Source organism: Eurytemora carolleeae, unplaced genomic scaffold (genome assembly GCF_000591075.1).
Source record: "Eurytemora carolleeae unplaced genomic scaffold, Eaff_2.0 scaffold83, whole genome shotgun sequence".
Lineage (NCBI taxonomy): Eukaryota > Metazoa > Arthropoda > Copepoda > Calanoida > Temoridae > Eurytemora > Eurytemora carolleeae.
Genome location: NW_019396027.1, coordinates 229,863 through 243,136, shown reverse-complemented (window position 1 = coordinate 243,136; position 13,274 = coordinate 229,863). Strand labels below are relative to the sequence as shown.

General features: G+C 34.9%; 1 protein-coding gene across 3 annotated transcripts; it reads right to left on the bottom strand.

Annotated features, from left to right (window-relative positions):
* Window positions 1-6,227: 6,227 nt before the first annotated feature.
* Window positions 6,228-11,681, bottom strand: LOC111717196 (protein CASC3). 3 transcript variants are annotated; one of them, XR_002768741.1, is made up of 6 exons: window positions 11,642-11,681; window positions 11,166-11,199; window positions 10,900-10,987; window positions 9,751-10,079; window positions 7,229-8,821; window positions 6,228-6,428 (listed from the first exon to the last, which is right to left on the bottom strand). XR_002768741.1 is itself a non-coding variant. In XM_023492734.1 (5 exons), the coding sequence occupies exons 1-5, from the start codon at window positions 11,646-11,648 to the stop codon at window positions 7,336-7,338; spliced, it is 1,944 nt and encodes a 647-aa protein (XP_023348502.1). In that variant the 5' UTR covers window positions 11,649-11,681; the 3' UTR covers window positions 6,653-7,335. The 3 variants fall into 3 exon arrangements, 1 of the variants encoding a protein (XP_023348502.1); XR_002768756.1 differs by lacking the exon at window positions 6,228-6,428 and adding an exon at window positions 6,653-7,048; XM_023492734.1 differs by lacking the exon at window positions 6,228-6,428 and having other exon boundaries at window positions 6,653-8,821.
* Window positions 11,682-13,274: the final 1,593 nt, after the last annotated feature.

The following is a 13,274-nucleotide window of genomic DNA, read 5'->3' as shown; positions in this document are numbered from 1 at the left end:
ATTATTTTGCAATTATTCAAATTCCAAGTCTCATGGATAAATATTTGAAATCCATTGTCATATTTTCTGAGTTTTATGTTTTATAAAATACAAAATGTAGTTCATAGATATCGTTTTACAGATTGTGTATCACTATGATCAAAAATGTTCGCAAAACTTTTCTAAGGGTACTTCTAGAAGTCTTAGCTCTAATTTTTTAAAAATTCACTATATTTATACTAGATACATTGGTTAGGTTGGCGTCAAGTAAATTGTTGTTATGATGTAAGGAGTGTTCTCCTGAAGGTGGATTTGCTTCGTTGTCACAATCTATAGGAATATCTAGAATATTGACCTGAGAAAGAGGTCACTTCGAGGGCTTGGTTACACAAAAATGTTTTTATTAGATGATGCAAAAACCAAACAGAACCCTTAAACATGATTCAGGACCATTTTAAAACTATTTTACGAACTTTGATGGTGGTTTAATGGGGTTAGGAAGAAAACAATTAATATTTGAAGAATTAAGCCATGTCCGGGTAGTAGAAGACCTTAAAGACCCCAAAAATGGTAAAAAATATTGAACAATTTTCAAACCATATTAGCAAGGGTTCAAGAAGTATGTTTGCCAGACAGCCTGAATATGCTAATACAAATTGATTAAATTCATACATACAATGCTCAACCTTTATTTCTTTTGATCGGTCTTAAAGGATTTAAAACAGACTCTAATGGATCAAGTGTGAGACCATTCTGAAAATTTTCTTGCTCTGACGAACAAAGCTGATTACTTTCAGGAGAACGGTCCTTACATTTCAACAGAAGATCTGATTAACATCAACTGATCTAAAAAATAATTCGGTATAAATATGGTGAACTTTAAAAAAAAAATCGAGGGCTGAGACTTCTACAAGTACCCACAATATTTTTTATCGAAATTTATTGATCAAACCTCGTGCAATGTCTTTTCTATAGAGCAAAGGTAGGGGTGGATGGTGTGAGCCGCCCCTGAAGTTTAGAGTTTTAGCTATAAAATACGAAAATTTCCTGTTTTCGGTTAATCACAAGAACCTGAGGCCGAATTTAAAGAATTTAAGCCGCGGTTTAAATTTAAGCCGTCGCTCAAATATGGTTGGTTCCAGTTAACTTTGTATTAAATTTTTCAAGATTTAAGCGGGCGGTCAATTAAAACCGGTTTTAGGGGGATTTAAGACGTGGCTTAAATTCATTCAATTCGGACAAAGGATTCGTTAATGACCTGAAACTCTTTTAAACCCATATATAAATAAATAAATAAAGGTAATTTGATAAATTTTACTAAATAAAAACTGTACAGTCGTCTCTGAAGTTTCATTCTTTACGGTCAACCCTGGAACAAAATTGTAAGATTTTAAGCTTGAATCATGTCTAAATCAATTGAAATTAAAATCGTGTCTTAGTGTATATTATATTTTTTATTCCGTGGTACATACTTGATTTGAATAGAGGAGAGCTTCATAAGAAATGAATAAAAATAAACGGAAAAATTACCTCCTTTACTAGTCTAGACTGTAATAAATTTAGCCTTTTTATAAATAAAAAACATGATTAATAATTTTTGTTTCTTACTCAACACTCAGGACAATAATCACTCCACCGGATGGATTGTAATTAAAGCTCAGTATACTAATTACTCCATCGGAGGGATGGTAATTATAATTCAGAACACAATTTATTCCAAAAGATATCATAAATACTCCATGGATGGTATTTAACACTCAGGACACTGATTACTCGACCGGAGGGATGGTAATTACACTTCAGGACACTAATTACTTCATTGCCCGGAAGGATGGTAATAATAACTATCAGCAAAATAATTACTCCATCAAAGAGATGGTAATTAACACTTAGACTAATAATTAATCCACCAAATGGAGGATAATTAACACTTAGTACACTAATTACTCATTCGCCGGGAAGGATTGTAATTAACTCTCAGAACACTAATTACTCCACCGGACTCAGAACAATAATTACTTCATTGGATGGATATGGTTATTAACACTCAGGACACCAATTACTCTACTATAGGGTTGTTAATTAGCACTCAGGACACTAATACATCCACTAGAGGGATGTTAATTAACACTCAGGACACTAATTACTCCATCAAAGGGACGTTAATTACCACTCAGGACACTAATTACTCGACCATCAGAGGGATGGTAATTGACACACATAAACACTAATTGTCCCACCGGAGGGATGGTAATAAATATTCCATCAGAGGGATGGTATTTGAAACTCAGACCACTTATTACTCCACCAAAGGGATGATAATTTAAACTTGTTACCATCCCTCCGGAGGGACAACTAGGGGTTTAAATGTTAATCACCATCCCTCCGATGGAGTATAAATTAGTATCCTTAATATTAATTACAATCCCTCCGGTGGAGTAATTATTGTCCTGAGTGTAAATTACCATTACCCGTAATTATACATTGAAACAAAAATGTGCATTTCCCTCCGGTGGCCCTCGCTCCAGCGGAGGTACCTGAATTTTCTGCTGCAAACTTCAATCTCTCATATAAACCCATATTTTAAACTCTGATTTCTGTCAGATCATTTGAGTTTAAATTTTAAATATTTGCACTAATAATTGATCGGACTATAAACGTACATTCCTAATAACGTTCATTCTCACTATAGTGCGACAAATGAACGAAATAATGTTCAATCGAATTAAAATCTAAAATTTCGCCATTGCCCATATAAAATATTATTAGTACAAATGAACAAAAAAATGTTCAATCGAACTAAAATTTAATATTTCACCAATTGCCCATAAAATATTATTTATTAGTACAAATGAACAAAATAATGTTCAATCGAACTAAAATCTAGAATTTCACCAATTTCCCACAAAATATTATTAGTACAAATGAACAAAAAAATGTTCAATCAAACTAAAATCTAAAATTTGTTTGTTTGAACTATTATTTTGATGTTCATTTGCGTTAATATTTTCAGAAAAAAAAATTAGTCCCTGTGAACATCTTTGTTGGAGATGTTCATTTGCGCTATAACGTTCAATTGCACCAATATTTGCAAAAGAAAAAAAATAGTGCGTGTTGGAAGAGTTTGAACAAATATTTTTAGTATATAATTCCAGATTATTTGTACTAAAATATTTCTGACGGGAAAATAAAAATTTAGTCCAATTGAACACAGTAAGCTCGAATTTGTCCAGTTGCACTATGTTTCATCGTACTACAAACCGGTTACTAATCAGCTGAATTTAGTGCAAATGTACGTTAGTTCAATCGGACATCAGTGCAAACGATATAGCATCTTTCATTGGTTGAAAATATTTAGCAAATTTGAGTTTGTGTTTGGTTCCCTTCGATTTTAGAGAAAGACCGAGGCTCTCTTAAGGCATCATCATTAGCTATTTTTGTCTCATATCACATGAAAATCTTTTATCTTATAATTTATTTGGGGTTGTTGCATGTATGGATGCCAATCGACAACCTTATCGTAATGTCAAGACATATCTCTAGACTCTTTCGGTTTCATTTAATATTTTTTAGTAGATATTTTCGGTTAGATATAATAGATATAAAGGCCAGATGTTCCGGAACGTTTCTCCATCTCTGCACTATCTCCTGCCTTGAAGGATACATAAATTTCAGTTCCTGTTTACAAATAAAGAATTTCTTCCGTTCTCATATATAATCTTACCAGTCCTTGTAAATCAATATACAGGGTTATCCACAAAGGAAGAGACTGTAAATATGACGATTTTAAGGCTAAATCAAATAGATTATCAAGTACAATAAGTGGCAACAGAGATATGGATCTATTATACACGACGTCACAAGTGTCAAATATAACAAGAAAAACGAAATTTTTTTCACATCATTTGACACGTTTTTCAAGATTAAAAAAAAGTGAAAAAAAAAAACAGAAATTAAATAAGACACTAAATGGCACCTTTTTCAATGTAAGATAAGCTCTTTATTCTAAAATTATCACTATTATTAATAAACAAAAACTAAGTTGACACTTATGACGTAAGAATACAACTGTACTGAGTGTACAAATACTACGTTGCCATCTATTTTACAGGGTGTCCCACGAAACATGACAGTATGCAGGACGACTTGAATGTCGTCTTGATTTTTGATATAATTTGCTGCGTTTATTTGTCAACCTAATTTTAGAAGTAAATTTCTAGAGATAATAATCACAAAATTTCCGTTGTCCTGCCATTTCCAAAATGTGGTCTGCCATTTTTGTGCTTTCAAAATTGCCCGAGATATGAAGAATTTCGTTCAGATTTCGACAATTTTGCTTTTATTTAACAAAATTGAAATCTGAACCAAACTCTTTATATCTCCGGTAATATTGAAAGCACAAAAAACGCAGACCACTTTTTGGAAATGCCAGGGCTAGGAGAATTATGTGATAATTGTTTCAAGAATCATACATGTTAAAGTAGATAGAAGACTAAATGTCACAAATAAATTCAAATACCAAAGACGACTTTCAAGTCGTCTTGCTATTGTCATGTTTCGTGGGACACCCTGTACTTTACAATCTATTTGGGCTAAATATAGTCTTCTGCCATGAATTTAGTCTTTTAATATGATTAAGCAAAGACATAAACAAGTTTACAGTCGCAGGGAATCATAAATGTAAGGAAACAGATATGGTATAATTCCGTACAGTCGTCTCTGAAGTCTCATCCTTTGTGGGTAACCCTAAATACTTTACAGTTAATACAGTACATGGTGTCCTGATAAACAAGACGGTCATGAGAGACGACTTGGTCCGTCAAAAGTTAAATTCTAGAAACCATCATTCATTACCGGAGAAATAAAGAATTTGGTTCAGATCAAAAAAAAATGGTTTTAATTTAATAAATTGAAATCTGGGTAATATTGATAGCACAGTGAAGGGAACCACATTGTGGAAAATGCCAGGACTCAGGTAAGTTTGTGAATAAGAATCATACATAAAAAAGTAGGTCGACGAATTAATATCCAAAAATTATTTCAAAGATCACAGACGATCTTCAAGTCCTTTCTCCGCTCTCGACTATCATGTTGCGTGGGACACCCTATAATGTTATTGAATCAGAATATATTTTAAACTCAGTTAAAGATGAGATACTGTTTTCATTTAAAAAAAAGATAAACATTTAACTTAAATTTTAAATTTAATAAAAAGATACGAGTTCTTGCCACAAACTCGAATTTTCTATATTTTTTCAATTAATTATATTGATATTTTAGATTTTGATTTTTTTATCGGGGGAAGGCAGGCGGCCATGAGCCACGACTATTTCCCCTTCCGTGCCACATATAAGCTTTTTTCTCTTTCGGCAACCATGAGCCACCACTATTTCCCCTTCCGTACCACTACATTTGACTCTTCCGGGCAAAACTACTTTTTTTAATGGTATATTTAGGGCCTTTAAAGTGTGATCATAAAAAATCCAGCCGCGTCACGCAAAAAAGCACAACTCAAACCATTTTTTCAATTCTACTTAAGATTAATATTTTGTGTGTTGAATTCTTTAACTGTTTAACAATGAAATTTTTGAAAAATTTGACTGAGTATTGCATCTTGAAATATCACAAAGTCTAATGATTATTCAATTACTGACTCATTATACTAAATCCATCTTAAAATCACTCATTAACCAACTTGTGACTCATGGCTGCCGGAAGAGAAAAAAGCTAATATGTGGTACGGAAGGGGAAATAGTGGTGGCTCATGGCCGCCTGCCTTCCCCCGCTCACAGGAATCGTTGTTTAATAAACGTCCAAGCTTGTGGCCAACAACTAAGTTCCTTATTGTATGATAAAAAAATTAAAATGCTTAAGTACATCGCGACGCCATTGGGGAACCGAGTTAGCCTTTACTTAAATGAATTAAAGGGATGGTACAGGCGTAATTTTAAGTTGCCCTCCATTGGTCGAGTGGCGTGTCCGTTTTACAACAGTAGCTTATGGCTAGGGATGTCCATATTTTCTTTCAGGGTCGAAATTTGGCATAGCGTGAGAAAAATAATTGATTTTAAAATTGTGTATTTTAAACATTTTTTCTCTCACATACCAAATTTTGACACTGACCCAGGACATATAGGCAAAAAATGACCCAAAAACGAACGTCCGTTTTTAGGGATGGAAATTATTATTTTTTAAAAATTTTATTTTATGAACAAAAACGATCCAAAACGAAATTAACAACACTGCAATTAGCTCCATTTCCGAAAATATTCCGTGATTTTATTGTTTTGTGTAGAAAACATGAGCTGTGAAAAAACTTCCTCGTTTCACGATTTTTATTGCCTATCGAGTGTAGAACCCAAATAAAATAAGACACCCCCCCCCCTCCCAGGGTGGCCGATTGAAAAATCCTCATCATCTGATTCATAGTTTCCAAGCTGCCAAATCACCTGAAAAAAAAAAACTAAAAAGGACTCGCACTAAAATTAATTATAGCTAATTTAGCTAATAGGAATCCTCAAATCTACGCTTTCAGAGGAAAAGTCCCCAATACAATGTTGGCCAACCTACACCCCCCCCCCTCTCAGTACAATTGCACTGAAGAAATATCCCTAAATCTAGATCAAAAAAGTTGTCTGTAAAGCGACCTTAAACTTCAACCAAAACCACAACACAGACATCAGTTCAATTTATTTTCCCATTTCCTGTCAACGTTACGTTACAATTAATAATTTTAATAATATTTTAAGATTCTTGAAAAACGCTTTCGACATAATAATAAAAATAAAATAACAGCACATATCATTCTTCAGAACAAAGAATATGGTTTCTTATATTATTGTCGTACAAATGAATCACATTACACTAACAAATATTTAAATTGTAAGAAATTCGACATAGTTTTTCAATTTTGATAGTACCAGAATTCCTTAATTTAATAATAATTGATAATATAAGAAAGCAATAAAAAGTCGTTGCACAAAAATTGATATTGTAATGTCATTAAGTTAAATGTCAGACAAATTTTTTTAAAATATGTATATTATATGTTTAATGGAATCATGCGAAACTAAATAAATCGCCAAAATTTAGTAAGAGTTGAACAGAAGTTTTGCCTTATGAAAGAAATTCTACTTAAAATTGCATAATTTTAGTTTTGAAGAGTATCATTAAAGCGATTCTCAAGTCGGGCAATTCTTAATTTCATTGTGAAAATCTTATTTTTTTACAAGACTAAATTTTAACAAACCTTGAATGGTTAAATACGATGTTAAAACGAAGTCCACCACTATTTGTAAGAATCTGATTTTTTTAATGTTATGTGCAAGAGTTGATTGTTTTTGTTGTTGTTGAAAATCAGAGTTGAGATGGAAGCTCTTGTCTTGAACTTTCAACAATATAGTCTTTTGTTTCCACCACAGACGGATCCACTATGGGAATAGCAGCCTTAGGTCGTTTAGATACCGGTCTTTGAGGAAGAATGTTTTGTGCTGTAGGGTTGAAGTATGTAACACCTCCACGAACAGCAGCAAATCCATCTGGACCAGGTTGCGCGGCTGCTAGCATTACGGCGTCAGGTCCGTTAGCGAAACCAGGACCAATTATTTGAGGCCCACCATTGGAGGTCATAGCAGGGATAGTAGCCAATGGCACTCCACCTACCCCCATGGGAAGAGATACAGCTGAGACGGTGACAGGGACCGGGTATTGAGGATTAAAGTTCATAATCTGAGATGTTTGAATATATGCTGCTGGAACGGGTCTTACCCCTGAGTGTGAAACTATATTGTTATGTGGTAACCGCTGGGAGGGTATCTGAGATTGGAAGGGAGCTCCACTGGGAGGACCGGAGCACATGGCTGGATTAATTCCTTCATTTAGCATCTCCTGAAGGTTTTGTTGTTCAGAACTTAAAGACTGAACTTCAATTCCTCCCTTGCGCTGATGCGAATATCTTTTGCTACCTCGGGGAACACTATTTTCATTTTCCTTGTTTATATCAAGATTTGCGACCTGATCTCCTAATTCCTCTGTTCTAGGAGTTAGACCTGGGTCCTTTATGTGTCTTCTTCCCTGCTTTTGTTCCATTCCGTCGAAACCACGACTTCCCCTGCCTCTTGATCTACCCCCGCGCCCTCCACGGTATTCATCCTCATAACCTCTATCATCATGTCCACCGTGTCTATCATTGTATCGCTTCCTATCCTCGTATCCTCCCCTTCCAAAGCCTACAGGCCGACCCCGATCTGCACCTCTACCTCGGTCTCCTCCTCTCCTAGACTGCTCATAACCTCCTCCTCGCATTCCTCTACCTCCCCTCCCTCTCGATCTCATGCCATCATCATTTCCACGGCCTCGCCTATCATGCCTGAAACCATCTTCTCTGTCTGCACTCGCTCTAGGTACATCACGAACAACTGCTGGCTTCAACTCGGAATTCAGACTTTCACTTTTTATGGACGACTTATTAGGTTTATCATTTTCATCTCTGCTTGGCAAAGCAGGAAAGTCTTCTAACTGGTCATTCCCAGATTTATCTTTTGAACCAGGATTTCTCGGCTTCTGTCCCGCAACTGGTTTAGAATATGCATCTTCATCCTCCCAGTTCCTGGTGTACTTATTAGGTCCTCTGCCGTAGCGCCTTCTTCTTCGGGCTCTTGGAGCATTATCTTCGTTTCTTATATCATAGCCATAAGATTCAACCAATTCGTCTTTAGATTTAGGTTCCTGATCAAACTCAGCAAACTTGTCGTGGCCCCATCTTTCAACAACGTCAGCTTTCCAAATCTTCTTTTTATCTTCCGGAGTTTCTTCTACATTATCCTCTTCATCTGTACCAAGTCTAAAACATAAAAATAAAATCTTTAACTTTTCAAGATATCTATAAATATCCCTATGTAAGGGAATTTTCAGGGGCGTCAATAAGTATCTTAAAGTCATTTACAAAATAACTTGAAACACTTGTTTTACATATTTTTCCTTTTTTAAAATATCTATTTTGCAAAAAAATTATTTAAATTTTAATTTTTTTTCTATTAAATGTTTTTAATCATACAAAGTCAAATTTTTGCAAAAAAATATTTTTAAAAAAAATTTGTCTTTCTTTCAGTTTAAACTTAAACTGATTTGCACAATAACTTGACGTTGTATGATTAAAAACATTTAATAGAAAAAAATTAACATTTTAATCGATCTAAATAAAAATAAAAATGTTTCATTTTAAATAATATGTAAATCTCGAAAGGTCATAAGAATAAAAAATTGGAAATGCTTTGTTTAATTCTTAGGGGGGGGGGGGGCACATTTTATATGCCCACCCTCCCCCGAGATATTGGTTTAGTCCGACCCTGAACTAGAAACTAAGTGTAGAGTTATTTTAATCTCGGTTAAGAATCTTTAATTATTTTTCATGGTAAGATTATAATATTCCGTTCCTAATTCTTAATTTAAGAACGTTTTTTCCGCTGCATTATTATTAATGGTAAAAACTTCAATAAATTTTTTGAAACTTTGTAATTATTAAGAAACGTTACGGATGTAATGTAGATAATTTCCTGGATACCCGCACCCGCCCCCACCCCCTTTCAGAAAATAAACATCTTTTTCAGTCTTAATATTCATTAGGAAAATATCAATTAAAAAACGTTTTCTTGAAATTTGTATCTGGAACAATAAAATAATATATCCTTAATATATTATTATTCACATAAGTATCTAACGTCTTAATCATAATAATGTTTTTTTTAATCTATTTTTTGCGTAAAAACTTGCCTGTTATCATGCTCGTAAAACATTCCTTTTTTAGGAATATACTGGGGATTCTTTTTATCCTCGTCATCATCTACTGGTGTTTGGGATCCTTCTACATTATCATCCTCTCTGACTACTTCAGGAAAAGGTTCCTCGCCACCTCCATCCTCCTCATCGTTCTCACCGTCATAGTCTAAATCCTCTTCTACAACGTCAAGGTCTACATCTACGTTCTCTTCTTCATCCTCATCATCCTCTACATCCTCCACTTTACCAACATGCTTCGGACTGTTAACAATGTTGTCATCGGCACTTTCATATTCAGAATCCCCGTGCTCAGTTGCCAGGGCCTAAATTCAAATAAAAATTTCAATTTGAGAAAAGTTATCAAAAATGATTCAAGATACATTTGAGAGAAAGTGAGTAACCTCGTTTAACAAGGTTAACAAAATCCCCAATTTGATATATTATTATTAATATTAAACAGAACTTCTGGGGGATTTATATGGATATAAAAATCCTAATGAGAAGCTGATATGTCCCGCAACATACATTTTGTGCCACAATAAAATAACTGAGGATAATTAACAGTATAGGTGATCATACAGTTGAGATGGAGAGGGGGGGAGGGTGTGTTAATTAGGATTTCCGAAAATTACAAAAATTTACTTTTATACTTTACAAATAACTTCAAAAATTTTAAAAAACTTTAGGTTAAAAGATAATAGTCACAATAATCCGCGAAAATAGGTAATTTCCTAAAGAACGATTTCTGGACCCNGAAAAGTTTTAGTTAAAAATCAATTTTTAATTTTGGAAATTGTCTTTCAACAAATTATTTGTTTAAAATATTTTTCATAAAGCTCTGCACAATGGCAGTTTATAAACGGAGTTTTCACTTGTTATTCCAGAATTATAATAAATAAACCTTGAAGATATTTTAGTTCTCTAGGACGTACCCCGAAAATATCACTATAAATCTGTCTCAATTTAAGCTAACAAATTTAGTGATTTGCAAAACAGTAATTAACAAAACTTAGCCTAAGCTGCGGTGTCCGGAAAACGCAAATAACTCATAAGTAGATGGTCACATTATTTAAAATACATTAGACGCCTACCAGAACAATAAAGGAAATAAAATACTAAATGCAGTTGACTGAATATTGGTACCTTTGTATCAGGTTCAGTCTCAGATAGATCAGATCCCTCAGATTCTTCTCCAACACCTTTCCTTCGCCTTCGTTTATCGGACATATTTCTGAAATTAAACATCAATGAAGACAACAAAAAGTAAAAACTACCGCAAGTTGCCAGGTTCTAACATGTTTTTTTTTAAGGGGGAAGTGCCAAGTAATAAAAGAGAAATTACCCTTTTATAAATTTTAAATATGCTTACAAACGTCCTAATTATGTTCTTGCCTTAAATCGTTCAGTACCTCTTATATCTTAATGAGGAATCCTCGCCACCACCTAAATTGAGCTAAATTGGGGTATAGCGGGTCTGTCCTATTGAACGATTTTTNGTTATTTAAAATTATTTAGGGTTAGGTTAGGTTAAGACACTTTCTGGTCCGAGCACTGAGGCTTGGAAAGTCTGGCGGGCCGAGCGCTGCAGGAACGGGTTAGGTTAAGACACTTTCTATGTACAAATTTTATCGAAGGGGGGGGGGGGTGTTGTTCAAAAATCGTTCTCTAGGAATAAACCCTAAATTGTCAATTCACGATTATTTTCTTCTCACGATGACATTGTTTAAAATTGAAAAACTGAAGGTTGCTGATTCATTAAAGATCGCGAGTGAAATAGTGCTGACATTGGTTTGCACTGGACTTTACCAATAGAACACGGGTAGTAGGTCTATTTAGTAATGAATAGAAAAAATTTAATTATTGTATTAAGCATTAAATAACATACATTGCATCGTTTTATTGACACGCCCGGTTTCTCCACAATTTTTCGGAATCACAACACCAAAATAAAATGGCCGACATGTGTACAGTGTACTCTTCAGGGAGGGGAGGAAGGCCAGCAACAACAATTTCTAGTCCGAGCCACATTCTCCAAATTTTTTCGTTCGAGCCACCTCTAAATCCTCGTCCTTCCAATATTATATTTGAAAAGTGTCTAGTCCTCCAAGATAAAACAATATTTTATGAATCGGGCCACGTTAGGGCATAAATGAAATATTGAATTATAGTAAAAAGAAAAAAATAGTTTCAATTGAATTAAAGTTTTCGAGTACTATTTCCTTAAAAATGTTCACCATTTTTACATGCATTTTCAGATATTCCTGGTGTAGAATGCCGAAAATAATTCCAAGATTATAGAACTTTAATCTTTTTTCTTAATAAAAGTGAAACCATGAGATTTTTTTTCCGTGTGCTTCCATGGGGAAAATGATAGGTATAGGTATGCCAAGGTTTAAAAACTTTTCAACACATAATAAGCGAAGGACGAGGGTTTCGGACGAGAAAATGGAGAATGTGGCTCAGACGAGAAATTGTTGTAGCTGGCCTTCCTCCCCTCCTTAGGGGACAGCTTACTATTTCGTGATATATGTCGTCTTCTTATGGCCGCGATTTCTTAGACGATTTACCATAGGTAGAACCTTAGATGGTGTATTTTTGGACCTACGCCATCCCCTCTACTGCCCATCCGACCTACAAGCACGTGGTTTTAACAGCTGTGGTAGGTCCGATGCACTGTAGGTCAGATGGGCAACTAGCATATTGGTGCATCCGACCTATACTTTAAGCTGTCGCTTGGACACGTTAGTACGTCTGATGGGCCTTTTTTGTAGGCCGGATGAGCATTTTTCGTAGGTCGGATGGGCATTTTTCGTAGGTCCGATGGGCATTTTTCGTAGGTCGGATGGCATTTTTCGTAGGTCGGATGGGCACTTTTCGTATAGGTCGGATGGGCATCTTTCGTAGGTCGAGATGGGCATTTTTCGTAGGTCGGATGGGCAATTTTCATAGGTCGGATGGGCACTTTTCGTAGGTCGGATGGGCATTTTTCGTTGGTCTACAGCTGTCGTAAGTCAGATGTTGCAGTAGGTCGGATGGGCAGTATAGCGGATGGGCAATAGGACGGATGGGCAGTAGAGCGGATCAACATTACCAGAACCTTAGTCAAACTATAGGTTACGCTTTATACCAGAAATTGGTGGATGTTTGAACAACGTACATTTAATAAAAGTCACCTGATCGAAACAGGTATTACGATTGAACATTATACAGGGTGTCCCAAAAAACATGGGAATTCAGTGACGAATTCGATATCGTCTTTTCAAATAATTCTGTGATTTAGTATAGTGATACCTACTGAGAAAGCTGCAATCTGTAAGAGTTTCGTCTGTTATGTTTACATTTTGTTTGTTTATTTTTTGACTGCAACCGGTTGTACTTAGTAAAACAAGAAAATTACAGTAAACAAAAAATCAATTTTGTACATGACCAAAATAGTAGTTATTTAAAATTATTTAGGGTTAGGTTAGGTTAAGACACTTTCTGGTCCGAGCGCTGCGGCTAGGACAGGCTAGGGGGCC